Source organism: Melopsittacus undulatus, chromosome 12, assembly GCF_012275295.1.
Source record: "Melopsittacus undulatus isolate bMelUnd1 chromosome 12, bMelUnd1.mat.Z, whole genome shotgun sequence".
Taxonomy (NCBI): Eukaryota; Metazoa; Chordata; class Aves; order Psittaciformes; family Psittaculidae; genus Melopsittacus; species Melopsittacus undulatus.
Window position 1 is genome coordinate 21708170 of NC_047538.1, and position 25479 is coordinate 21733648.

At 39.3% G+C, this 25479-nt stretch overlaps 1 protein-coding gene across 1 annotated transcript in view; it reads left to right on the forward strand.

The window, feature by feature from the left end:
• The window catches only part of AACS (acetoacetyl-CoA synthetase), a 41252-nt gene that overhangs the window by 8169 nt on the left and 7604 nt on the right, over positions 1–25479 (forward strand). Inside the window, exons 4-13 of the mRNA XM_034068543.1 lie at positions 2439–2552; positions 10419–10516; positions 14200–14314; positions 14848–14929; positions 15603–15750; positions 19872–19952; positions 20804–20928; positions 23555–23619; positions 23799–23921; positions 25225–25338. Coding sequence (XP_033924434.1) covers positions 2439–2552; positions 10419–10516; positions 14200–14314; positions 14848–14929; positions 15603–15750; positions 19872–19952; positions 20804–20928; positions 23555–23619; positions 23799–23921; positions 25225–25338 — 1065 coding nt within the window. The remainder of the gene's footprint in view (positions 1–2438; positions 2553–10418; positions 10517–14199; positions 14315–14847; positions 14930–15602; positions 15751–19871; positions 19953–20803; positions 20929–23554; positions 23620–23798; positions 23922–25224; positions 25339–25479) is intronic.

The following is a 25479-nucleotide window of genomic DNA, read 5'->3' on the forward strand; positions in this document are numbered from 1 at the left end:
TGGGAGTCTTGGAATTTCACCTTTCTGAAACACTAAAGCTCAGTCTTAATTTTTTGTTACTGTGGAGAAGATTTAAGTCTCAAAATCTGGGAATACTCATAATTAGGATGGCAATGTTAGGACAAAGTCCCTTCCCTATGTCTGCTCACTTTGGTGTAACTTAAAAAATTGCTCTGGTCTGTTAGATGGGATTAGCTTCTGTGCAGGTGTGTGAGTCCTTCCTTAGGGAGCTGTATTTTCAGCTTCCCTTTTCCTGGACCTAATCCTTAACATAAGACTGACCAAGCTGTGGTGGTGCTTAATAGCTTAACAATAAACAGTGAAGATTCACAGCTTATTAGCAGCAAAAATTATGCAGAACTGTAGATTGTTTGGTTTTAGTGTTAGTTTTTGGTTTTAGGTATTACAAGTGTTATTTCCGATATGTGGAGATCAGTTTCTGCATTACATGTGTATTACTGTTGTTCTGATAGCTGTTTGAAAACAAGGGGAGACAGTTACCTTCTGTAAGTTGACTGGTGAAAAAAATATTTATCAGTTGCATTTTACTCCTTAGAAGTACTGAGAGAAACCTCACTGATCATATAGGTATAAAAGCATGTATACATATAAACATGCACACATATATAATCAACTACCAGTTCAGAGAGAATGGGAAAATCTGTGATGCAGTTTTGGTGTCATAAGAATTGATCTGGTGAAGTCTGACAGAAACGAGGCTTGTAACAGAAAGCTGGCTTCAAAGTGATGAACTCATCACTCTCAAATTTGAGACCTTTAGAAAAGCTGTTTATGTATTATTTAATGGGAAAAAATCAACATAGTTAAGTACATCTTGTGCAACAGCCAAGCACTGATTAGTGAGCCAACTCTTAATGTATGTGGAATTGATGTGATTGATTTGTTGATGTTAAAAGCTAAACATGCACCTTGAGAGAAAGTGGATTTCAATGCTTTCAGTTGAAATTATTGAAGGAATTATTATCGATCTAATGAATTATTTGGTTTGACATGTGATTACATTGTTCCTGTAGATCTTATTTCTTGTTAGGAGAACATGGGCTGTACCAGAAACTCACTGCTTTGTGCCCCATAATCATAGTGAATACTGTATGAGTGCTGGACTGAACACACTGTGGTGAACAGACTTCCACCTGCACTTCTTTTCATGACCTTCTGCTGTATTTAATCTTCTTAAGATCTCTTAAGTCGGAGTATTCTTTGTTAACCCCTTGCTGCTGGGTCAGAGTGGTGTTTTGGGAACATGTGCCAGGTTTGCATGTTCACTTGGACTATATTCTGTGGGATCAGTGTGGATCTAACAGCACTGGAGTGTAAATGTAACTTTACTAAACTATTTCACTTGTCACTGGCTCCCACTGTAAATCTCTTACTTGTGACTCCCTTCTCCTGGGGGCTTTAATCATGGAACAGTATCACAATCCCATTTTCTGTTTGATGGGAATACAGAATCTCTCAGCAGTCCCTGCACAGCTCATGAGCTACATATTGCATTGTCACGTGTTGTTTGCCATCACAACATGCTCTCTTGCGCTCTTTAAGTCCATATCTACTGGGGTGAAAGTTTAGGAAGGCAAAAGTATAAAAAAAATCCTGTTTCCTGTTTAAGGAAATGAGACTGATGGCAGCTGTACCAGGGCATGCAGCACATTTCATTGTGACATACTTGGTATGTTTTCGTAAGGAGTGCTGGATACTGGGAACAGGCCAATCCGAATAGTTTGCAGGAGTCACATTAAGGAATTAAAGGAAGGGATCCTTAGGGTGAGAAACTTTGCCTTTCATAACATTTAGATTTGTTCACTTTGTTTCACAAGTGGTTTATTAACAGCTTATATAACACCTGACTTTCTGTACAAAAATGAAAGCACCCTGCAGATCTGTTCAGGGATGAATGGAGTCCAGTTTAGTTTATTTGCTTTGTGGTATGTTGGCAGGCACAGATGTTTAAAAAAGCTTATTGAAAGTCAGACCTTAGGAACTGCATGTGAATGATTTTCTAGTTAACAGTGGCTCACTGTAGTAAAACCTGAAGTTAGCACCTTGATGCTGCTTCCTAGACCTAATGAGAAAACTAAGTGAAAAGGGGGTTGTTCCTTTCATAGTAGAAAGTAGCCCTGGTGAATGCAATCTGTTCATTGCGAATACTCTTTGAGGACACACCTTTCTCCAGTGAATCATTTGCCTTTCTACAGATGCATGTTCCTATCATTGTGCCTACTGGATGAATACTACTGATTTAATATTTGATTTCCATTAAAAAGAAAAGTATAAGGGGAACTTGAAAAGCAAAAAGTATAATTATGGAAGCTCTTCTACTGAAATAGCTTAATATTCTTCCAGTATTAATTGTTTGGACTAGACTCTATGTTGCAGTGCAGGATTTCTGACTGGTTGTTTTAATCCTCTTTCCTCAGAGGAAGGCAAAGAAGAAATTGTGAAAGTTACTTTTGAAGAACTCAGACAAGCTGTAGCTTTGTATGCTGCAGCCATGAGGAAGATGGGAGTAAAAGTGGGAGACAGAATTGTGGGTAAGTAGCTTTTTCTAAAGGACAGGAGGTGAAATTTTGTTGGGTGAGTAGTCAAGGCTATGGAAACATGAATGTGAAGTACTGTTCCACAGAAACACTCTGAAGAAAAGGCTCTTATGCTGCTATATTTACATTTGTATGAAATACACTTCTAGAGGGAAGGAACCTGGATTAGCCTGCATGTCCTTCAGCACTGGAGGGGGAAGGAAAATACCTCATTCATAACTTCACTAAGGACTGCTTCATAAGCACTCCATGGAAGCAGAAGTGATGGAGACTTTACATCTAGCTGAGCCCTGATTCACGGGGTCTGGCACATTCACACAGGAGCAGTCTTGGGACTTCTGGTCCCAGGTTGACTGTTCTGGTGCCTCAGGTAATATGGTGCAGTACGAATGGCAGTTCTTGAGAAATGGATTTGCACTGCCTTCTGCCACCAGTGTGTTTGGGAATAGTGTCCTCCAGCACTGTGGTAGTGAACAGCCAGTGAGCAGTAATTTTCCAATTAGCAATTTTTCAATGCAGAGATGAGTAGTTTAAAACCCTGAGATCAGTAACTCACAAGATCTTTGGGAATATTATTTCCTGTCAAAAGAGCATCATGTGGATCTTTCTGTATAAATAGGTTTTTGTCTTGTGAACAGCTTATGCAGTATATGGTCAAGGCATAGAAAGGAGTTACTCAACCCGGTTTTGTTCCATTTAATTCTGAATTGCTGGATTTGCCCTTCCAGCTGAACTGCTTCATTTCTGTGCCTCATGTGCTCCATAACACAGGCTTTTCAGTTCTGTCAGTGTAGTGCATGTCTAAACTTCAATATCCTTGGAGCTTCTTCACTCCTACCTGGTGATTCTGCTGATGTTGCATATCCATCTTACTATGGGAATCGCATATTCTTTGAGCAATACTTGGCCATTATCCTCAGTATATGTAAATTCTTATATGATGCAAACCCAAAGTGGTGAAACTGGTTTGTTTTCTGTGTGTTACAAACCAGAACTGGAGCCCGTATCTTCAAAAACAGAAGGGTATGCATTATTATTGTTTAAATCCACTAATGTGACCTGCAAATGTAAAATACACTTGAGCTCATACTTTATGCATATGCCAAGAGTATTGTATGGAACTGGTAACTGAACATCTAATTATCACAGCTAGTGACTTGCTTTTTACATAGAATTAGAGCTAAATCCTTAATGGATATGAACCATCCAGCAAGTCAGGAAGGCTTGTCAGAATGAAGACTAATGCTTAAATTTGTCTCCATTTTCAATGTTGACACATTTGTATCTGTCAGCTTGTTGAGGAGCAACAGTCTCTGAAACCTAACTAAAGAACAGGAAAACTTATACTGTATGAAGTTTGAATAGTTAGAATGTAAGTGTGCTTTTTCTTACTACCTGTCTTCTAATGGTAAAAGTGAGTTGTGTGTATTTTAAAATTGCCTCAAGGACATTGGCAAAACAATACATAATTGTGCATAGTATTGAAGTATTCTGTTTTGTAGGCTGCTTGTGGGGATTTAATTCCTTATTAGTTTACAAGGAAGTAAAAAAGTCATAACAGGACCCAAAACAATTCTTCCATATGTGTTGTTGGTTATGCTAAACTAAAGGATTGAATCTCACGTGTAAGTGGCAAAAAGAGTCTTTGGCCTGTTTCAGATCCCATAACATGATGAAATGTGTTGTGGGAAAGTGATGGACAATGCAGAAGAGACTTACTGGATATGTTTTCATATTTCATGTGAATTAAAACTGTGTGAAGATAATATGTGTTCACATGCACTGGGGAGGACAGTAGCTGTAAGCCTGTGTGTAGCAACAGCTGTAGCTTCAGTGTGTTCCTGTGAATAGGAGCCTGCTGTTCTTTACTATTCTAATTCTTAGATTGAAGTTCATTTCTTAGACATTAGGTATTGATGTCTGATGCTAAGTAAGAGGTTTTCAGTCTCTGGAAGAAGATACTGCTCACTAGGGTAACAGATGTAATGCTAACGTTTGAGTAGGTGCAGCCACATTTAATGGGAGCATACATTCTGAATTAAGATCGAAGAATTTGTCCTGCATGAGCTTTTTTGTGTTCTAAAGTGCAAATTAAAGGCCTCTCTGCAACCTGGTTATCACTGCTAGAACTCTTCTAGTGAAGTTAGAAATACTGTGTTTGGGAAAACACTACATAGGATGCTCTCACATTGTGCTCATCTTGTGAGGAGTTCTTTGTAAGGTGTACTATGCAGGAGAAATGCACTTCGTAGCTGGAGAAAATGTGCTATTGTAGTATAGCTAGTGGTGCTAATATTAAGCTAATAATGCTATTATAATTTTAATAACAGCTCCTTTTAGTTAAGGACTGCATTTTGCATAGCACAACTGGAGGCTGCCTGGCTCCTGAATCTTCTTCGTTGTTTTAGCAGCTGGCTCACCTCTTATTTACATTAACAAAGATTGTATTAATAGATACCACTTATTTATACAGTGTTTTTACATGCAGAAGGCAGCAAGTTCAGCTCACATCCTCTGAGTAAGCTGCAGCTCTGTTTTTTTCCTTGGTGTTTTTGTGCATTTCCTAAGCCAGAATTTCCCATCTGGCACTTCCACAGCAGAGACCTCTCTGCCCAGCTGCTGTAGGCACAAAGTATCTGTGCTGGGCCCCTTGAGCTTTTCAGTAGCTTAAGCTCATCTTTATGAGCAGTTATAGCTTATTTGTGGAAGCAGGCTTGCACTGTGCTCAGAGTCCATAACAAAGCCCTTTGCTTTTGATAATAGAAAAGATTAATGAATCCAGACAACCTCTTTCTGTCCTCAAAATCATGGTATGTTTATGGGCTTTTAAAATTACCTTGGTGTACTTTTTCTTTTGGGCATTTTCTCACATTTTACTTGTTTCCACCCTGTCCTCTTACCCTGGCTGGTGACTTTTCCCCTTGTAATCTTCAGCCAGATGAACACATACCAGCTCCCATCAGTTGCGCTGTTCCCACTCCTTCCCTTCCCCTGCTGGACCCAGTCCTTGACTCCTGACTCAACAGATTTCAGCAGCCTGACTGATTGATTGCAGCAGAATGTAGGGAGAGCTTCCCTGTGAAAGAAATCCGATGGGCTTTTTAACAGCAATTCAGCTATTTAGCGAGAGGAATGTATATCTTAATGTTCTCAACTTCTTTCATATGTTTCTCTCCTGTGCCAGAGGATGTTGGCAGTCCTTGGAAGAGCTAAACTGCAGCATCACAGTCAGAAGTTCAGGCTGCAGGCTGTTCTCCAAGTCCCAAATTGAAATGTGGGGGATATGTTAAGTGCTGGGTGGGAAAGTTTGAATGCTGCACCCACTTGTATCAAGGATCAGGCTCTCCAAAGCTTGCCAAAATCTGCTGGGACTTAATTTGTTCCAAAATTTATAGCAGATGGCAGAAGGAAGGGTGATTGTTCATGTGTTTTATGGCAGTAATAACAGGACATGCTTTTACTGCCTCTGAGAAATCAGCTTTTGAATAGAAGGGAGATACTTTAATTTTATTATAGTTGCTCAACACCGAGTCAGCCTGACAGGTTCTGATGCCCTTTGTTGCCACTTTCTCTTAAAATCACTGAAAATCTTGAGTTGTTAGAATTGAACACAAGACCATTAACATTGCTTTCTTGTGAATTTCATCTCCATGCTTTACTACCTCTAAGAGAAAACTGCTTTAAGTTTTCATTATACTCAGCATATCCCCTTGTTAGTTCAATACAATTCATGGTTGCATCATGACAGTAATAGTGTATTAAAGGTGCAGGTGGGTGAATGTGGGTGGACAGGCAGCAATGTCAGCACTTCTTCAGCTTGATTTCATCCCAGTCTTCCTTTTCCATCACAAAGGAGACAGCAGTTAATAGTAAACATAATTGAAGCAGATGGGAGGTAAAATGTATCTCTTCTAAAGGTGTGTTGTGTTACTGGCAGTGGTAATGGGACAGTTGGAAGAGACAGATGCAATACCTAATGCAAGCTACACAGATCCACATGTGAAGAATGTCTCCCACTGGTCATCTGTTTGGCAAATAACAATGACTGCAGTGGGAATAAATAAAACTGGGAGTATCTGTGTTTTTCATCTCTGGGTAGGTTACTTCTATTAAAGCCCTCTACTCAGTTTTGTTCTATTCCAAGTCAGCAGTTAAAACCAAGCTAATCTTCCCCGTGTGCCCATGGCCGGGGGGTTGGAACTAGATGATCTTAAGGTCCTTTCCAACCCTAACTATTCTATGATTCTGTGTTCCCTCAAAATCCTCAACAAAACATCAATAAATTACATTGTTTAAAGCTAGTATTTTATCTATAGTAACTGTATTAGCCCTTGTTGCTTACGTGGGTTTTAAAGCTAGCTTTGTAAGGAGATTAGCATGTTACTAATAGTCTCAGGCCACAGTAATGTTAGGTAGGATGACCACCTTAAAGTCCTACAGGAGTGGGAAAGGCTGTATGAACATCAAAGAGAAGCTGGAAGTGTGGTCTTTGATCCGTTTGAGAGCTGGTGTACATCAATAGTACAAGGCAGTAGCTCCCTACTGTCCTTCTGATGCATTTTTTTCAAGGCTCAAAGTCAGTCTTTGATGCAGGGTCCAAGTTTGGGGCTTTTTTTACTATTCAAATGCTTGGATGCCTCTGTTTCCATGTACAGATTCAGTCAACTTGATGAAGGCAGTAGATGTTTGCAGGGAATGTGTTCTCAGCACTCAGAGTTGAGACTTTTGACATAGTTTCCAGTGTAGTTGTACCAGGAATTTTTGGACTTCAGTTTTTACCTATTCTGTTGCTAAAATACTGCAATAAACCCAACAACACAGGTGTCATCTCAGCCTGTGCTGGATTAGGTAAACAGCAGCTGACAGAAAATGCTGTCTTGAGCAGATCAGGCTCTAAGTGCCTCTTGAAAATCCATAGGGTGTTTTTAAGATACTACTTGTCCTGCTACAGATTTGTCACAGGCTTTATGTCAAGGTAAACTTTTTCTTTGTCCTCATGGAGACTTTACACATGCTTTTGAGTCAGGAGGAGAGCTGCTCGCACCTTTGGTATGTCATACTCTGAATTCCTAGCTGCTGGGTTCCCAACTTCTGCTTTTGGAGCCTTCTGTTCAATTGCTTTCATGTCCAAAGAAGGTATGAAGATTCTCCTCGTCCTAAAAAGAGCAGTTAGTTTCCACCTTTCTTGCCAGCTTCAAGAAAGGGGTAAGTTAAGATACAGACAAGTACCTTCTGTAGACTTTACCCATGTTGACAGATGCTAGTTTTGATCCTTAGCTTAACTATCATATCAAGGAACATGGAGGCTCTATTTAAATATATAAACAAATGTATGATGAATATTTAAATTAACTGTACCATCATTCTTCTGTAGTACAGAGCTTCTGTATGTGTCACTGTTCTGTGACCCCTGGCGTGCATCCAGCTATAAAAGTTGTACTTTTATTCTCTGTCAGCAATATTCCTGTTCAAGTTTTAGACACTTATGACCTGTGTCAGCCTACTGAATGCTTTGAGAAGTCAGTTGCTACCTCAGGGGGCACAGTCAAATGCAGGGAGTTTTACATACGTGACAGTTGCTGTCAGTGATCTGCAGAATCTTTGATGTGTCATTTTTCTTTCTGAGAATCCCATTTTAATATGAAAGACTGACAGGAGACGTAGTTTGTGTCAGACAGGAGAAGTAGTTTGTGTGAAAAGCTGGGAGCTGTCAAGAGAAAAGCACCAAGAGCTCTTCTACCACTGTGTTTGGATGATCTCTTTCCAGAATAGATCCACATTTTTATTTGTAATACCTGGTGCTGGGGATTAGGACAAACACGTGAAACTCCCAATGAGCAAGCAAGCTGGCTGCCTGCAGTAATGGGGTATGGATACAGAAGCATGGAGTAAGTTGCCTTTGGGCAGTTTTGGCTGCTACCCTCTAAAACTCTATCACCACCTCAAAGCCAACTGAGAAATATGTAATTATTTGATTACAGTGCTAAGTAATCAAAGTACTAAGATCACAGTGCTAAGCAAAGACTTGAGTTCTTGCCTTGAGGGCTTTTATAGGGATGGTGTAAAGGAGAACTTCCTTATAGTAGAACTGATGCTTGTAAGCTATGACATAGTCATAACTGCTCCAAAGAATGAAGAGACATCTTTCAGTTTTCATTGCTCTCTGGCCTCCCGATAATCCCATCCAAGAAAGGCTCAGTGGCATCCATTAGAAAAGAGCTGCTTTCATTGCACAAAAAGCCATTTCAGTCTGTTCTAGTTCATATGTTTAAAATTTCAAATTACTTTTCAGGGAGGAACATTTCTTTTAAAAGAAAAATCTGTAAAATTTTGGGATACTGTACTTTGTGTATTGTAAACCTTGTCTCTAGGGGGGAAATAGCAAAGTAAGTAATGCCTTTATGGGCATGAGGTTTTGCTGCACTTTATGTACTTAGGAACTCCTCTGAACAAAACACTACAAAAAGCAGCTCTAGGGAGTAGTTTATCTCTTAACATGGTGTAAAGCTTTTATTCACAGTTGTGTTTTCTCCAGGAGTTGTTGGGCTCAAGCCATAAAGCTGTTCTCAGTTGCTATACCCCAAAGCACAACGGCTCACACATTAACTGGAGCGGTCAAGCTGGCTTAAGGAAATTGATTTTACTGGTTTTGAATTGTGAAGAAAACAAATCTCAGTTTAAATTCTGATTTTTAAAGTCTACTTTATACACAGCTGAAAAAGGATAGATGTTTTTCAAGCTGTGTAGGCAAACTGGTAGAAGTCAAGCTCAGTACCCTCCTTCTTGATGAAGTTAATGTACAGAAATTGCTATGAAGATCTCTCATCTTAGTTCCTCTATTGAAGAGAACATACATAAATCTTTCTTTGAGGAGTGCTCAGCACTAGTGAGTTTCTGCTCTCTGGTAGATACTTGTGGAACACTTGCAACATGCACTGCAGTCCAAGATCTGTCAATGCTCACCGCTTGTGTTAAAGAAGTTGGAAGGCATTTTTATTGCCATTTCAGTTTGCTTTCTAGTGCTGAGTTATAATTACATGCCCAAGTACAACAATTAGTCATGCCTTTTATTTTTTAAAGGACATGGGCATCTTTTTGGTTACTTAAGAAGCGTGACCTGAAACCCCAGATTCTTGATCTCTTTCAGTTGCATGTTTTCATCTGTGCTTTGGATTCTGATCAGCTGAGGTCAATCTCAGCCCACTGAAAATCTAACTTTTTTGACAGTAATTTCTTCTGTGTGCCTTGATAAATGGAATGTTAATCTTGAAATCTTTCAAGCTGTTGAGATAAACCCGAAGAGCTACATTTTTGTGTGGATGTTTTGGGGATTGTCCTTCTGTATTGTTCCCTTATCAGCCAAGACACTCATTTTTCTTGTTTGTGTTCAAGATTCTGGTACTATAAAGCTGAATCTGTGCTTTTGAACTGATTCTTTGTAATGTTTCCTTCCAGATTCTTGTTCCTTCTCCAGTGGCTGTTCTGAAAAACCTGTTCTCTTCCCCTCCACGGTGCTCTATTAGTCTCCATGTACCCAATTCAAACCACAAATGTACTCCCTCCCAGTTGTTGTAGTCAGTGTGCTGCCCTCTTAACCTGAAAGTCATTAATGAAGCAAAAACATTTGTAAAGTGGGAATAACCTTGTAGATATAAGCCTCAATGCAACTATATGGGGAATTGCTTCCAGTTCCTCATGTAACTGATTTGACTTCAGAAGAGGACATTATGTGTGGAAAACTTTAAAGGATGCTTCAGCCTAGGAAAAGTCTGTTCAAACTGGCTATTGAATACATTATATTTACTGAAAGGTTTGATACTGTTTTCACTTCCATCTCTAACTATTCAAATTCTGCCATAGGTTACTTACCAAACAGCATTCATGCAGTGGAAGCAATGCTGGCTGCTGCAAGTATCGGTGCTATCTGGAGTTCAACGTCACCAGACTTTGGCATTAACGTGAGTAGCCTTATTATTGCAGGAAAGCTATCCCTGTTTCATACAAATAAAGGGATGAAGTGGCAGATTCTGTTCACTTTAGTTTTACTGCCACCTCCTGGCACACCCAAGTACACCAGATTTTTATTAGCTACAAGTCCATGCTTCAGTTGTCAGTAATGACATTCAGCATTGCAAATTGGGTATCTTTAGCTAAGTCACTGTTGGGATATTTTCAGGTGGAATTCATAGTCTTTGTGAGCTTTTACTACATTAAATCTGCAAATGAACAGCAATGCAACAGTTATCTGGGGCTAGGCCCTACCCTCTCAAATCCTTCTCCAGGTTACTTAGCTACACTCCAGTTTCTTTGCATAAGTAGTCCCTTCCTCTGCCCCTGATGTGGGTAACCTGAACAACACTCATTTGGTCTTTTCCATAAAGCTTTGCCAGCAAGGTGAGGCATTTCAGGCTAATCTCACTAACTTATTTAACTCTTTTAGTGTGGGAAGAAGTGCTTTGTGTAAAATAGGGTAAAAATTAGCTTGATTAATGTGCCCTGGAAGCTTTGAGTATATATTCTGCTTTCTTTGAAAAGCCTTTAGTGCACATCTCAAGCAGCAACAGATACAAGTCACTTCTAAAATGGAGTGTTGAACCTTTATCTCAAAATTTGCATGAAAGCATTTGGAGAATGTATTGCCTGTGCAGTGCTGAACACAGAAAATACCAATGAGTTTAGGTAATGCATACCCTCAATGTCCGTTAACCAGGAGCAGGTCAGATGCATGGAGCTGGCATCTCTAGCGCTAGAGGGCAGCAAGATTCCACTTTCTTACACTCGAGGTTGTATCATCGGGGAAAAAAAATAATTAAGAAAAAATCATTATAGCATGTAATGATCAATCTGTTCTACAAATATTTTCTGCTTGCTCAGAAAATGACAGTATGGAGTATTTTCTTTGCAATGTGATTTGATCTCTCATCTGGGAGAAGATTGTTCATTTCACTTGCATTACAGAGTCCTGGTATGTTTTCTGTCCATGTTGATATGCTGTTATTTTCAGTGCCTGGCTTTATTTAGTTTTTGTGATAGTCTTTTAATGAAACTTAGCCTTGGAACAGCAGTGCCATCGATGTCATTTATTCTCTTTTGGCTTGGCAGCGTATATTGGCATGAATTCAAATCCTAAAATCTTGAGGGAGATCAGCAGAGGTCCTCAGGGATATTGGCTTTCACCCTAAGGAAAAGACATTCCTCCTTCTGTGCAGTTGCATTAGTCCTGGTAACATAAATGAAGATTCTGTTTGTATTTTGGGGAATAGTGTAGCAATTTCAACACTTCAAATCCAATTGTGTATATATGTTTTGTGAAGCTTAGAAATGTCACTTCTCAGAACTGCCTACACATTGCAGACTCTGAATGCCATACATCCAAAGACTTCACAAGCATTCAGGAAGTCTGCTGTCAGAGAATCAGTGAGCTCCCTCCCACACAGAATGCAGCTCTTGGCAGCTTTCCCTTCTTTTCTCTAGTCCTTGTTATCCCTTTTGGTATATTAATAGGAAAATGGTTCTTTGCGGCCTGTACATAACAAGTTGTTGGATATATGTGTTTAAGAAGAGCCTCTTCTCTTGGAACTATATGAGGAACCTTTGGAGCAAAATCAGTGCAGCTCCATTCATGGAGCCCTGCACAGTTTTTAGTACTGGATTTGAGGCTCAGAAATAGAATGAGCCGTATCTGGTATACCTGAATTTTTCATGAAAGCAATTCCTTGCTGAGCCATCTGGTTGGACTAAAGTTCCAGTGTAGCAATTACGTGTTCCATCTGTTTTTATTGCCCTTGTGTCATACCAGGCTGCCCTGTGGGATTTGATGCTGCCAGTGGTAATGAATCCAGCTGGGTGTATTAGCAGCATTGGTAAGACCCTGAGATTTGTAGCCATCTCTTTCTGATTCACACCCGTCCTCAGATGTGTTTTTTCTCTTAAAGTCCTCTCATTACTCTTAATTGTTTTAAACATCAGGCAGCATGGTTATGGGATAGGTATGCTCCATGCTCAGCATGAATGTGTATCTGCACACACATACATATACATACACACGTGCTGTGTGTAATTTAGCTGCTTAGTCTGTTCTTTGAAAACAGTACAAAGAAATATGTTTGATTACATACCTAAGAAAGCAGGAAATTGGATTTCATACTCCCTTAGAGGATACCTTTGATGTATTAATTAAATCTACATTTCCAGGTTTGTTAGCTAACATGTTAGAGGCTCATTGAAAACGTCTACCACCAAACCAGATTCTGGTGTTGGTTTTAAGCTAATTGATAAAGCTAGGTGTCAGTGCATGCTTGTTTTATGCTTATATTATTATGATGTGAATAAGGAAAAGGAAATGCATCTCTGGGTGATGGAAAAGTTGTGACATACTCAGCAGAGACAGTTGCATGTTTGTATTTAGTCACATCCCTATGGTGTTCAGTGCGCTTTCCTAAAAGGACACCATAGAGAAAGACAGGACCTCTGTACTTTTGCAGGAGGCTTTCTTCCAACCCTGACCAGTCCAGCTTGGAAAGGAGGAGTGTAACAGAAATGAGTTGACTGGCATGTTTTTGCACTGGTCTTTTGATAATAGCTTGTCTTGTTTTGGCTGCAAAGTAAAGAGCAAAACAGGAGACAAAGAATGAAGAATGCTGGAAAGAATAAGCACATGTCTGATTTTTTTTGCAATATGACTTAGGAGAATGTTGTTGAGTTGTTAGCTGATGATTTTACTGTACAGAGTAATCTTGGAGTTCTTAACATTTCAAGTAATGCAGCTAGAGGGGGATGTGAACGTTGCTGTGTGCTGAGAGCTTTTAGTGAAAGGATTTGTTTCTTGCTGTTGAATACAGAAAGATCCATTGCTGATAGATTGCTGCATGCTGTGTATCTGGGGAAAAAATGCCAGGAGGGTTTTTCTCTCAAATGTGATAATAGCTATAGTAAATTCCTGAGAACAGTGTAAGCTGGAAGACAAAACTTAGCATTTGAATGTGTCCTGCCCCAGAGGTTTAGCATATATGTATGTATATGTGTTTTCAATATCTAGTACCTCTGTTAAAACCCACTGGTACAGTTTCCTTTGTTAACCGTAGCTGATCAAGGCTGCCAGTCCATGTGAAGTGCCTTCTTGCTGTGTGATAAAGGCATCTTCCAGAAGACTGGTGGTTTCCAGCTTCTCCCCTGTGCAGACTGCCCAGCTACTGGTGCACTGTCCAAGGAGTGTTGGGGGCAGTTTACAAGGGCTTTCAGATGCAGGTAGGAGTCATGTGGACCTTCAAGTAAATAGTACCTGACTCCTGCTCACATTACAGGTGCTTATCCTCTCTAGATGAGTTTAAGTGTTTCTAAGATGAATTTTTAACTGCTTAGATACCTTGAGCTTGTTCCTTCAGTGAATGGCATCCTGTGATTTGTTGTGATTTTTATCTTTGCTATTGGTTGATATATTTGGGAGTTATAAAATAGATTGTTACAAACCTGTTGTACTTTGAAAATCTTGGGTGAGTGAAAGACAAGCAGGCAGTCTTTTATCAGTTCTCCTAATTCCCGTCCTTATTCCTTGCTTGATCCTTGGGATTTGCATTTAGTATCTAGTGGGTTTTCCTACTGCAGCAATTTAACTTTAACTTCTTTTTCTCTGTTTCCCAAGGGTGTACTGGACAGATTTTCCCAAATTCAGCCTAAGCTCATCTTCTCTGTTGAAGCTGTTATATACAATGGCAAAGAACATAAACACTTGGAAAAGCTGCTTAATGTGGTAAAAGGTATTTCACTGCGTACCATCTACTCTTAGTTATGCTGTAGTTCTATGAGCACTCAAAGCCTTCACTGCCACAAAAAGTGACACTTTTGACTGCTTCTCACTGTCCTTCCTCCTTTAAAATATCTCTGTGGCCACTTGGAACTTCGGAGCTGATTTGAATAAAAAGTAACCAGTCTTTTGTGTAATCCTCACAGTCTTTTGCTAGCTTAGCTGAAGTATAGTATCATAAATTAGTCAGCTGTATAAGCAGGCGAACAGGGACTGGTGATACTGGGTTTTTTGAGTCCAAGTGAAGTGCTGCTGTAGGAAAATGAAGAGGTATTACAGCACTACAGCATGTAGATTTACACACAGGCTGGCAATATTGAGCAAATTGTATCTTAGGTAACAATTCAGTCTTTTGGAGTTTCAATGCTTGGTGCATCAGAATTATTCCTGTTACTTAGTGCATTACATTGTATGATCCAATCAGACAGAAAAGCCCATTGTTTTAGGTAACAATATAGGAAATAATTTGTTCCTTCCTTCTTCCAGGGCTTCCAGATATAAAAAAAGTGGTGGTGATTCCATATGTCTCCTCAAGAGAAAACATAGACATTTCTAGGATTCCAAACAGGTAATGGGAGCTTGTGGGCTGTAACTGTCCTCACCATGTATGTGATGGATGCTGATAGCAATTGAAAATGGACTTGCAAAACCTAGGGTTTAGTCAGATTTCTTATATGGGTCCAGCTTCATACTGAATGTAGAAGTAATGTGTTGCTGCAGATGTTTTGCTTCTACAAAGCCACTGTTGGTATTAATGGCTCTCAAATAGAGGCAAAATTCAATAGGATATAGCAAGGAGAAGAAAATCACTTCCAGAAACGAATAATTAATAATTTAAGTGTTATTTCCAGAGATAATTTGTTTTGCTTATTTACTGGCCTGGATTATATACGTTGGGTACCTTTTGGAAGTGGTTGAGTTCCAGATGTTGTGTTGAAGGTCAGATCTTTCCAGTCTGAGCTGCTAAGAGTAGCAGCTGATCATAGGTGCAGTTTTATAGGCTTGGTTTTGTTGTGTTACATCTCAATATTGTACTAAAGAGTTATTTTCAAAACAGAAAAAGGAAACAAAATAATTAGCAGCTCAAAGAGTAGAAAGACTAGGAGTAAAAGTAATGTACATAGTTTGAGTATGTAGCTCATTGTAAAAGAGCTATTAAAGACAGAAGTAATTTTGTGTATGGGCTGGGGTAATGATATAAACTTGTTTTAAATGTTCTTTTTTTTTCCCCTCTTATGCAGTGTCTTTTTAGAAGACTTCCTCGCTACTGGGAAAGGAGACCAGGCGCCCCAGCTGGAGTTTGAACAGCTGCCTTTCAGTCATCCTCTCTTTATCATGTATTCATCAGGCACAACAGGGGCACCAAAATGCATGGTTCATTCAGCAGGGGTATGTCTGCCCTCCTGGAGCTTCACTATCTATATTTAACTACTGGGTTATATTTTTCCTTTGACAGTATCACACTATAATGCACTTTAAGGATGAATTGATTGCTGACAGTTTTTCAGTAACTTGCAATGAAACTTTCTATTTGTGACTGTTCAAAAGCAAATATGGATTAAAACCCATGAGTTATTTTATATCCTTAAAGATTCAGACTTCAGCTGTTTCCTGGGAGCAAGTGTCACTACAAAGCACTGGTAGAACTGGCTTGCCTCAAACTTGCAGAAGAAAGGCCAAAGAACTTGAATTGAGTCCTTAGAACTGATTTTGGACACAGTAAAGTTGAGGCCCCTAGGGAGCTTGCAGTTTTTATTACCTAGGATTTTTTTGACCATAAACTTTAGTCCCTATGTTTATCAGTTCACAGCATGTCATCCTCATCAATCTCCTTTTAAGGAAGGAAGCCAAAAGGTTAGCTCTTTGAGTTACACTCTTTGAGTGTAGGTTTTGTTTTGTATGGAAGCTTTGCTTTAGGCTGTCTTGTTATGACTAAATGTATATATGATGTTACTGCCAAAATGACCCATGTTCACATGCTTTCCATTTATTATTCAAGTTCTAGGCAACTTAAAAAGTTAAGGAAGTGATTCCAGCAGTTGGGCATAGTGTTGAAACTTGAACTCTGCCGTTAGTGTGGTCCTAAATAAAAGGCAGGGCTTTGTTATTTCCCTTAAGGCAGGCACAATGTGTTGTCTAGCACATTTCAACCAACTTGTATAGGTTAAACTGCACAACTATTAGCTGGAGTCTGCTGTTTCTGCTCTTCGCTCTAGAAGTCAGGATGAGCATCTTGCAAGCCTGGCTGTGGGGTTTTTTAGGTAGCCTGAGGGCAGGGCCACTTTGTCACACACATAGTGTGTGTGTTCTTGCCTCTTTGATGGCAGGGACCGGAGGGTTTGCCCACAGACAAATCCCACACTGCCTGTAGACACTCTGCTCTATTATCGATAGGAAATCATACCAAGCAGCATGTGACATACAAAACGGTCCCTTTGGGACACAAATCCTCTGTTTGTGAAGAAGAAAGAAGTAGTTATCTTTTGAAGTTTGACAGTTGTTTTGAATCTGTGCTGGCTTTAGACTGGTTAAAAGTACTTGCAGAGGTGGATTAGCAAAAAGAGGATAGGTATTTTGTTCAGTGATGTAGGTTAAACAGTAGGGAGATGAAAAACACAGGTGTAGATCAGAAAAGAGGACTTTTCTCTGCAAAGTTTTTTCTTGCCCCATGTTACCTGTGTGGCTGCTTAGTTTGCCTTTAGTCATACCTCTGCTCTCCATTTGAATCATCAATTCAAACAGTTTAGGTATGGGCTATTCATCCTTGCTGGGGAGGAGAGAATGTGATGGCTTCTTGAATAGGATATGTTATTTATGAGGATTCTGTGTTCCTACTGAACAGCTCTCTAGTTCCTGTATTGCAGGATAGTGGTTTTTGTAAGTCCTGATGCTAAAATCTTTTATTTGGCCTAAAGGCAAATTATTGCATCAGAGGTTCTGTGGTTTGCGTACTTTGTGTCAGCTTGAATAGAACCTACAAATAAAATCCATGCAAAGAGATTTGTAAATGTCTTCTGCACACTTGATTGGGTTCCTCTGCTTGTTCTTGGCTTAATCTTGTTTCCCCTGGAAATAATAGGAGGGTTCTCACTGATTTCAACAAAAGCAGAATTAGCCCATGGTCTTTGTCTCATTTTCCATCCTCAGATTAACTGAAGTTTGGTTTTGATAGTTAAAAACATAAGAAATGATGACATTTCAATAAAGGCACTTAAATTGTTTTTCAGTGTGCTTCAAAGCTGTTTGTTTCTGTACTGATCTTAGAGATGCCAATACACAGTTTACTTTAAATTCACAACTCTGTTTCTGTCTAATTCTGCAGTATGTTTCTGGACTGCCTTCTCTGTACACATTCTGTTTTCTTGACACACAGTGAAATAACATATGTAAACAGTGAAAATGAAGCCATGTCATGGGAGATGATTTAGGAAGTAGTGCCTCAGAGGGTACTAAGCTTTTTCCTGGCCTTGGAAGCAAAGCTGTGTTGAATTGAGCAATCGGGTGTGCTACAGAGAGGCATTTGGAGGGTTCTTTTCAATACTTGAAAAACAATAGTAATTGTAATTCTTTAAAATGTCACTTCTGCTTCCTACCTCATTCATACAGGCCTCTTTTCAGTTATCTAAAAAGATAATTTTTTGGTGAAATCCCAATCAGTTAATTTCTGTGCATCTTAAGGACTTGCAAGACCTGAGTTTAAATAGCTGTACTGCTGCAGACCTCTTGTGTAACTATAGGCAAATCACTCTGAGGATTTCTCATGCTTGCACTCTTCTGAATGCTGCATTGAGGAGGTTGCTGGTTAGAGACCTGCAGCCGTGAGCAGCTGCTCTCTCTCAGCTGTGTAACCTCTTAGCACTGGTCCCTATGTGCTGGTGGTGTGGCTCGGGAGCAGCCGTGCTCACTGATACTTCGACATTCCAGATGCTCAGCACTTTACCAGCCATATGTTAAGCCAGTGAAGACAAGCAGACCAGCAAGTTATCAGCTGCCAGATCTGTGTCATGAAATGCTGAATATTTAGGGTTTATTTAGGGTGTCATACAACTCCTATAAATAAGCCCCATAAATTAACTTGAGAGTGCATACTGGGCCATTAGCTCTTTAGAACAGCTATGCAATCTACCACAGTACCTTTGCTTCTGGAGTGAGACTTACCAGGTTTTGCAGGGGATTAGTTCATAGCCTCTACCTAAAGCAATAGTTTAAAAAATTGCTTATGTTTCTCAAACTGTGCAATAGCAGCAACTAAATGAAGGAAAAGGAAAGCCAGTATTTGTTTTAATTGAATTTGACTTTTAATTTCACTCTGACGTGGCTCTTTCAGACTCTCCTGTGGGGGCGATATGCTTACTTTTATAAATGGAATAATTATGTTAACACCTGCAATTCTTTTGGCAACCTTAACAATGAAGTCAGTGATTTCATAATCTTGACTGCTTTCAGTTTTCAATGTAGGGAACGTTAGCTATGGCTAGGTGGCAGCATCGGGACAGCTTCATGTGTTCAATGTGTTCAGGTGACTCCAGACCTGGTTCCTTTGCAAGGAGAAAGACTTATTCCTATATTCTTATTTAATGTTTTCTGCCTTTTCTCCTGAAGCATGTGCCAGTTTTATGACTCACCGTTTTCATTTCAAGTGTTCATCTGTAATATATTTTCTTTCAGCATAAGTCTTGTTTTGTGCTTATGAGGCTCTGAATACTTCCACTATAACTCCTTGCATAAAAGCAAAACCCGTCTTTATTTTACAGTCAATCACACCAATTTGTCACTGCAGTTTAGTGGCTTAATGAAGTAGTTTGTAGGTTTATCTATCCTAACAACTTATGCTTTAATGATGATTAGAAAGGTACTTGAGCAGCATCTCCAACAAAAGAGAAAAGAAAGTAATATATTTAACTACATTATCAATATTGATGTATTGAGCTGGGAGGTTTTTCACACTGTTAGTCACTTCCATGTTTATAGGAGATGTGTGTAGTTAGGTCTTTCCTCTCCTAGATGTTAATAGATAGTTTGGATACATATTGTTAATGTATAGCAGCTGCTGCAGTTTATAGCAGTTCTAGGTCCTTCATTCCTCCCAGTTGCATTGGTATACTGAAACAAAACTGCCAAAGGGCTTATCTTGTAAAATCTGACCAGTAAAAACATGCCATTAAGATTATGGCCTTCACGGAGCACTCTGCAACTCTGCTGGCTGAGGAGAGTTGGAAGTGGAAGAAGTTATTTATTCCATGGATTAAAAATGATGTGCAAGGGGAATTGCTGTGGTCTAATGGGGGAAGATGAAAAGTTACTTGAACAAATGGAGAATGCAATTGCTGCAGCTGCTGTACATAAGCCCTGGGATTTACTTTAGTTGTGGTTAAAGGAAATACTTGCCTTTAATTTTGGAGTACATCCTGTGAAGTATTAACAACATTAAGGCTTTTTTTAAGTCTTAATGTGTCAGAGTTTTGTTTTTCATTTATGTGAACTTACATTTTCCTTTCTCTGTTTTTCAGGGTACGCTAATACAGCATCTGAAGGAACACATTCTTCATGGTAACATGACCAGCAATGACATTATTATGTACTATACAACGGCAAGTGTGGCTTAAGGCATTTTTAAAACCACTTTAATATGTTTTTCTTATTGAGATGGGAGAGCTTTTCATACAAATCTGCAAGTACATTTTTATGTATCTTAAATTCTTCTGCAAGGGATTGTCTTATTTAACTGTTTTGGTGGGGAGGTAAGAAGCTGCTGAATAAATCTGTTCTGTGTAGGAGTTCAGTTATGTGGTGGGTTATCCTCCTAATTTTGTGGTAAAGGAAATGATTTCAAAGTCTTCTATGACTGAAACATTTTGAGAAGGGTGATATATTTCCTCATGAGTTCCTCAACACCACTGATCAGCTTGGAATATCTCCATGAAGGAATTGTTACAATTACCTTGTCTGAGTTTCCTGTCTTCCAACTCATGCTTTAGAAGTATGTGTATAGGGATGTATGGAATCTGCATCTCATTCGGTATTTGTAAAGATAAATTAGGTGAACATTCATCAGGAAGATGTAGCTGACCCACTCTTGGGACAGGTGAGAGGATAAGCAGTGTTCCAGCCTTATTTTCTGATTCCTAAATAAGATTATTAGATATATTCAGCAGAGATGGGCATAAACTTGGGTGTTGGTTTAACAGTTTTTTAAAGCAGGAAAACTTGAGGCAAGGAGAATGGAGGGGAAGATGTCACCTCTTTCACAAGGGCAAGGAGCATGCTTTGGTCCAGATGATTTTGCCAAGAGCTACACGTCCATCATTTTCTAGTTGCCTGTAGCTCCTCTACCAGCATATGATAGCAAGCAGCACTCCTGATGGCTGTGATATCGCTGCCAGAAAAGCAGACAGCTAGCTGACAAAGATGGAAATTGATGTAGGTATTTTCTGTTTTCCAGACTGGCTGGATGATGTGGAATTGGCTGGTGACTGCGCTTGCTACAGGAGCTTCAGTGGTCCTGTATGATGGATCTCCTCTAATTCCATCACCAAATGTGCTCTGGGACTTGACCGACAGACTGGGGTATGTAAACAAGATTAAATGGAGGAAAATGGTCTGCTCCTGTTACTGTGACCACATACAAGCAACCTCATTAAAGGTGTCATTCCCTTGATCAAAGCCAGTATGCATCATGAGTTTATCTTTTGGCTTAGCCTTGAGTGGTACTTGTTAGCATTTTGTACTAAACCAGTTTTAGGTGGCGAGCAGCAGAGACAAAGAGCTGATTGTCTCAAATTCGAGTTAAGTATTTGGATCCCAGGGAAACAAAGACTTGGTTCAATAGTCAGTTTTCAAGAGCAGCCTTTTCAGAAGGCAGTAATTGGGAGCAATCTGAAGAGTAATTTTTCAGCACACACAGAACTTAGGAAATAAAAATCCTTTTTTCAAGCAGTTCGACATAAGACTCAATGTAACACTTTGACTTAAAGACATAAATTGACTGCAAAGGCTCAGCAGGGTTGCTTATATTTTCATATTTTGCTTTTAAATCTATAATGCCTAATTTTCCCTGCCAAGCTGTTCGTTAATTGTTTTACACAGGTCTTTGTGCCTCCCGATGCTCACAGTGCCCTCTCTGTCAAAGCCCAGAGAAATGGCAGGTATTGGATAAACAGCTGTAAAATCCTGTGCTGGTATTTAGCTCTGTACTCTGCTTCAACTTTATCTTTCTGGTAACTTCCCTGTTTTGCCAGCTGGATGTAAGGAGTAGATCTGAATGTTATTGCTGATAAAAATAATGTCATTCTCAATTGATAATTAAAATTGTGGTAGAAATTGGATGCCAAAAAATCACTTCCTGACTCTTGATAATTAATAATTTAAACTTCACTGAATCTTTTGTGACATATAATATTCAAAGGCTGATGTTTTGTCTCTGGCTATTACAATTGAAGATTAATGCCTAGTCAGAATGCTTCCAGTAAGAAAACCCAACATGCAACCAACCCACAAACTTCAGATGCCCCCTTCCTCCCCCCCAAAAAACCCCATTAGAACAACAGGCAAAAATTTAGACTCAAGAAATAACACAGCTTATTTTTAAGCATTGTTTCTGCATGCCAGAAGCAAGTGAAGATAACTGAAATGTGTCTGCATGTCTCACTTTTGTAATCTGGCGCTAAAAGCGGTGGCCATCTGTGTGGTACTTCATAATGCAGTCTGTTCCCAGCTCAGTCATATGTTACATATGAAAAAAAAGGGCTTCAAACATGTGAAGACTACCTTACTTCTCTGAAGATGTGCCACGCTTTCTTTCTGAGAGCATATTCTTACAGTATCATCAAGGTATCTCATACTGCCTGACAAGATTTTAAGTGGACATCAATGAAAGATCTGTTCAAGTGAACTCTGTTTTGTCACCATCCACCAGTTATGTAGCATTTGGAAGGAAATAATAGAAGACTAGGCTCTGTATGTGCTGTAGAGGAAGTGTCAGAGCTTAAAAATAGAGAAGCATTTTGTATTCTAGCTGTAAAATAAGCAATAATTTGAAGCATGGAAGGAAAGTAAGATATAACACAGGAGTGTGATGTGGTTGTGGTATATAACTGGAGGAACAATACACATCTGGACTGTCATGGTCCTGTTCCCATGTACCTGATAAACTGTTCTATGCACCAGTGTGCAAATACCCTGTGCCTACCCAAGAGGTGGCAGCCTGTTAGTAACTGTCATCCACCTAAAATGGCAAAGACATCCCCTTTTGATAGTGTTCAAATAGCTTTCTCTCCATGTCTGAAATAGTATTATCTCAAGAGCTGTTCTACCTTCCCTCTTGCCTTTGGCATAAAACCAAAGATAGCAGGATCTTATTTTAAGTTCTACTGATGTGTGATTGCCCATGTTCTGTGCCCTCAAGACTGTGTTCCTTATCTGTGTCTGTCCCTGTGCATTTTCTTGAGTGAGTTTATTGTTGTAATATAAAATGAATTAGCAGAAGGCTGGGCAGAGGATTTCCTGAAAGTCAGCAGAAACTGAACAAGCACTTCTATTGATAGAGTAGGGAAGGGGACAGCCTTCATTTCAGATTTCAATTACATTGTATTGGAGAGCTCCAAATACCCTTTCGTAGGGGCAGAATTCAGTTATTCAGTTAGCTAGGCCATATTTCATTTCAGTTAGGCACCTGCAAATCTGACTTTCATCTGTGTAAATTGAAGAGGTATCTAAGGCAAAATCACTGGCTGCTATCTTCAGAGTGAAGTATTCTTGGTTGAACTGTGCCCTGAAATGGCAATTTCCTCACAGGCAGGAGTGTAACAGGGCAGCAGTTTTGTGTTTAACGGCTTAGTGACAATTACGACCCATTAATGAAATAAATGTTGTAACATTTTGTGATGTCTTTGGAGTATTCTGCAGTTATGAATTCCTGTAAATGAAAGTGAGCGTTCTCCATGAGGTGGGAAAGCTTTGCTTAATGCTTAAAGAGTGAATTAAAAGTTTCAAAGCTGCAGAAAAGATGTGTGACTTAACTGATTTTGATTGCTCAAAAGAATGTGCCTTGCACTTAGCAAGCTTTAAGAGACTGCATTGTTTGATCAATGTACAGTGTCTAACAGCCTCTGCTTACTGCAGTGGGAATTGCAAGCCTTTAGTGTCTTAGCATATTATTTAAATATGCCAAACATTGAAACGTTTTTCACTCTAGGATCACCATCCTTGGAACGGGTGCAAAGTGGCTGTCTGTGCTAGAAGAGAAAAACTTAAAACCAGGTAAGCTTCAGAAGTTCTTGCATCCCTTCTGTCCTCCCTCTTACCTTTCCTATTCAGGTTCTGCCCCTCAATCTTGTCAAGGTACTTTATGTAATTGTTCTGGATTGTAGTGTCAAATAGATACAAGCTCATGTAAAAATTCTGCCTTAACCTATTTTGTTGGTTTCCTCCTTTTTAAGGTGAAACACACAATCTCCAAACCCTGCACACTATTCTGTCTACAGGATCACCGCTCAAACCTCAAAGCTATGAGTATGTCTACAAACACATAAAAAGCAGTGTTCTCCTGGGATCCATTTCAGGTGATGCTTTTATGCTGCATGCATCTTCCTAATTCTCTTCATTGCCTGTGCATTTCCTTCTTGCTTGTTTGCTGCTGTATGTTTAAGAAGCTTAACCTTTGGATTGTTCAGGCTTGGTTATAGTTAAACTGGAATTAACTGTCTTATTAGTGCAGAGATTTTCTGCATAACTCAGTGTGCCGTAATGAAGCTCCTACACTCAAAGGCTTTTAGGTGGAATGGTTCTGACATGGTGGATGATTTGGGTTTTGGCTGCTGTTTTTTCAGCAGGATCATTTATTCTGATTGGCTGTCCTTAGGGGTAGCAGAGTGAGATCAAGAAAAGAGTCTATTAACCTACAGAACACACTGGTCTGCAAGTAGCTGACTTCAGCAGAACATACCTCTTGGAGAGGTTTTTCATGTCCCTGTTTGGGTTCTTTTGGAGCAAGTATTTGACAGCCAGAGTTTTCTGTAAATTACATGATTAGGGAAATATCAAGCCCACGTACTGTGCAGTTTGTTGTGAGGAGTGCCAGCTTAGGCAACTTCTGTTCACATCAAGTCCCCCATGGAACTCCTTGTTCTGTTTTGTAACAAGGACCAACTTTTTCAAAGGGCATTTTAACTTAGTTTGGTTTGTTTAAGGTTTGACTGTTCTGCCACTGAAGTCACCTCTGACTCAGGCCTTAGAAGAGTAGTGCTGAATCTAGAACTTGCTACAATACACGTTAATAGTCTCATATGCGGGATCCTATTTTTGAGTGAAGCTAACATGATTGATATGTCTTATAGTTCCACTTCCTTGAAGTTCTAGAAAGACTATAAATATTCCAGTTAAGTAAGCACTTTGACAGTATCTATTTTCATTAAGATAACTGTTCATTCTATAGACATGGCTCTCCTTTCTTCCCTTCCTCCCCCTCCCTGCTAATGAGAATGAGATATAACAGCTAAGTAAATACTGAGTGGAATAGCTTGACATTGCCTTAAACTAATTCAAACAAACAAGAAAACACTTCTCATAAATATCTAAGTCTGAAAACTAGGGCCTGTTTTTCTCATTAGATAAATAGAAATTTCCTTAAATGAGATTAAAGAAACTGTTGGAAGAAGAAAAGTAACACCTTAAGGAATATTCTTGCATGAAGGACATAAGACATGTAAATTAAGAAAATAAACCTTTTATTAAGTCCCTGGATAATGCTTGCCTGTTCTATGCTATTTAATGTGGATCAGAAGCCATTCTAGAGTTCTTAAGTAGTTTTAAGTTTTGCTTTTTCCCAAATATACTGGGTGTTCTAAATGGACTATTTTATTGTAGGTGGGACAGATATAATTTCGTCTTTCATGGGTCAGAATGTTACAATTCCAGTTTACAAAGGAGAAATTCAGGCCAGAAATCTTGGAATGGCTGTAGAAGCATGGAATGATGAAGGTAACTGTTATCAAAATATTCTGCAAACTTATGAAATACAGTTGTTATATGACCTTAAGGTTCATTCACCGGATGGGTAAATGGTCAGCTGTTAAATGAGGGATTCCACCTAGGAAACATGTTCCTGTTCCATAAAACCTG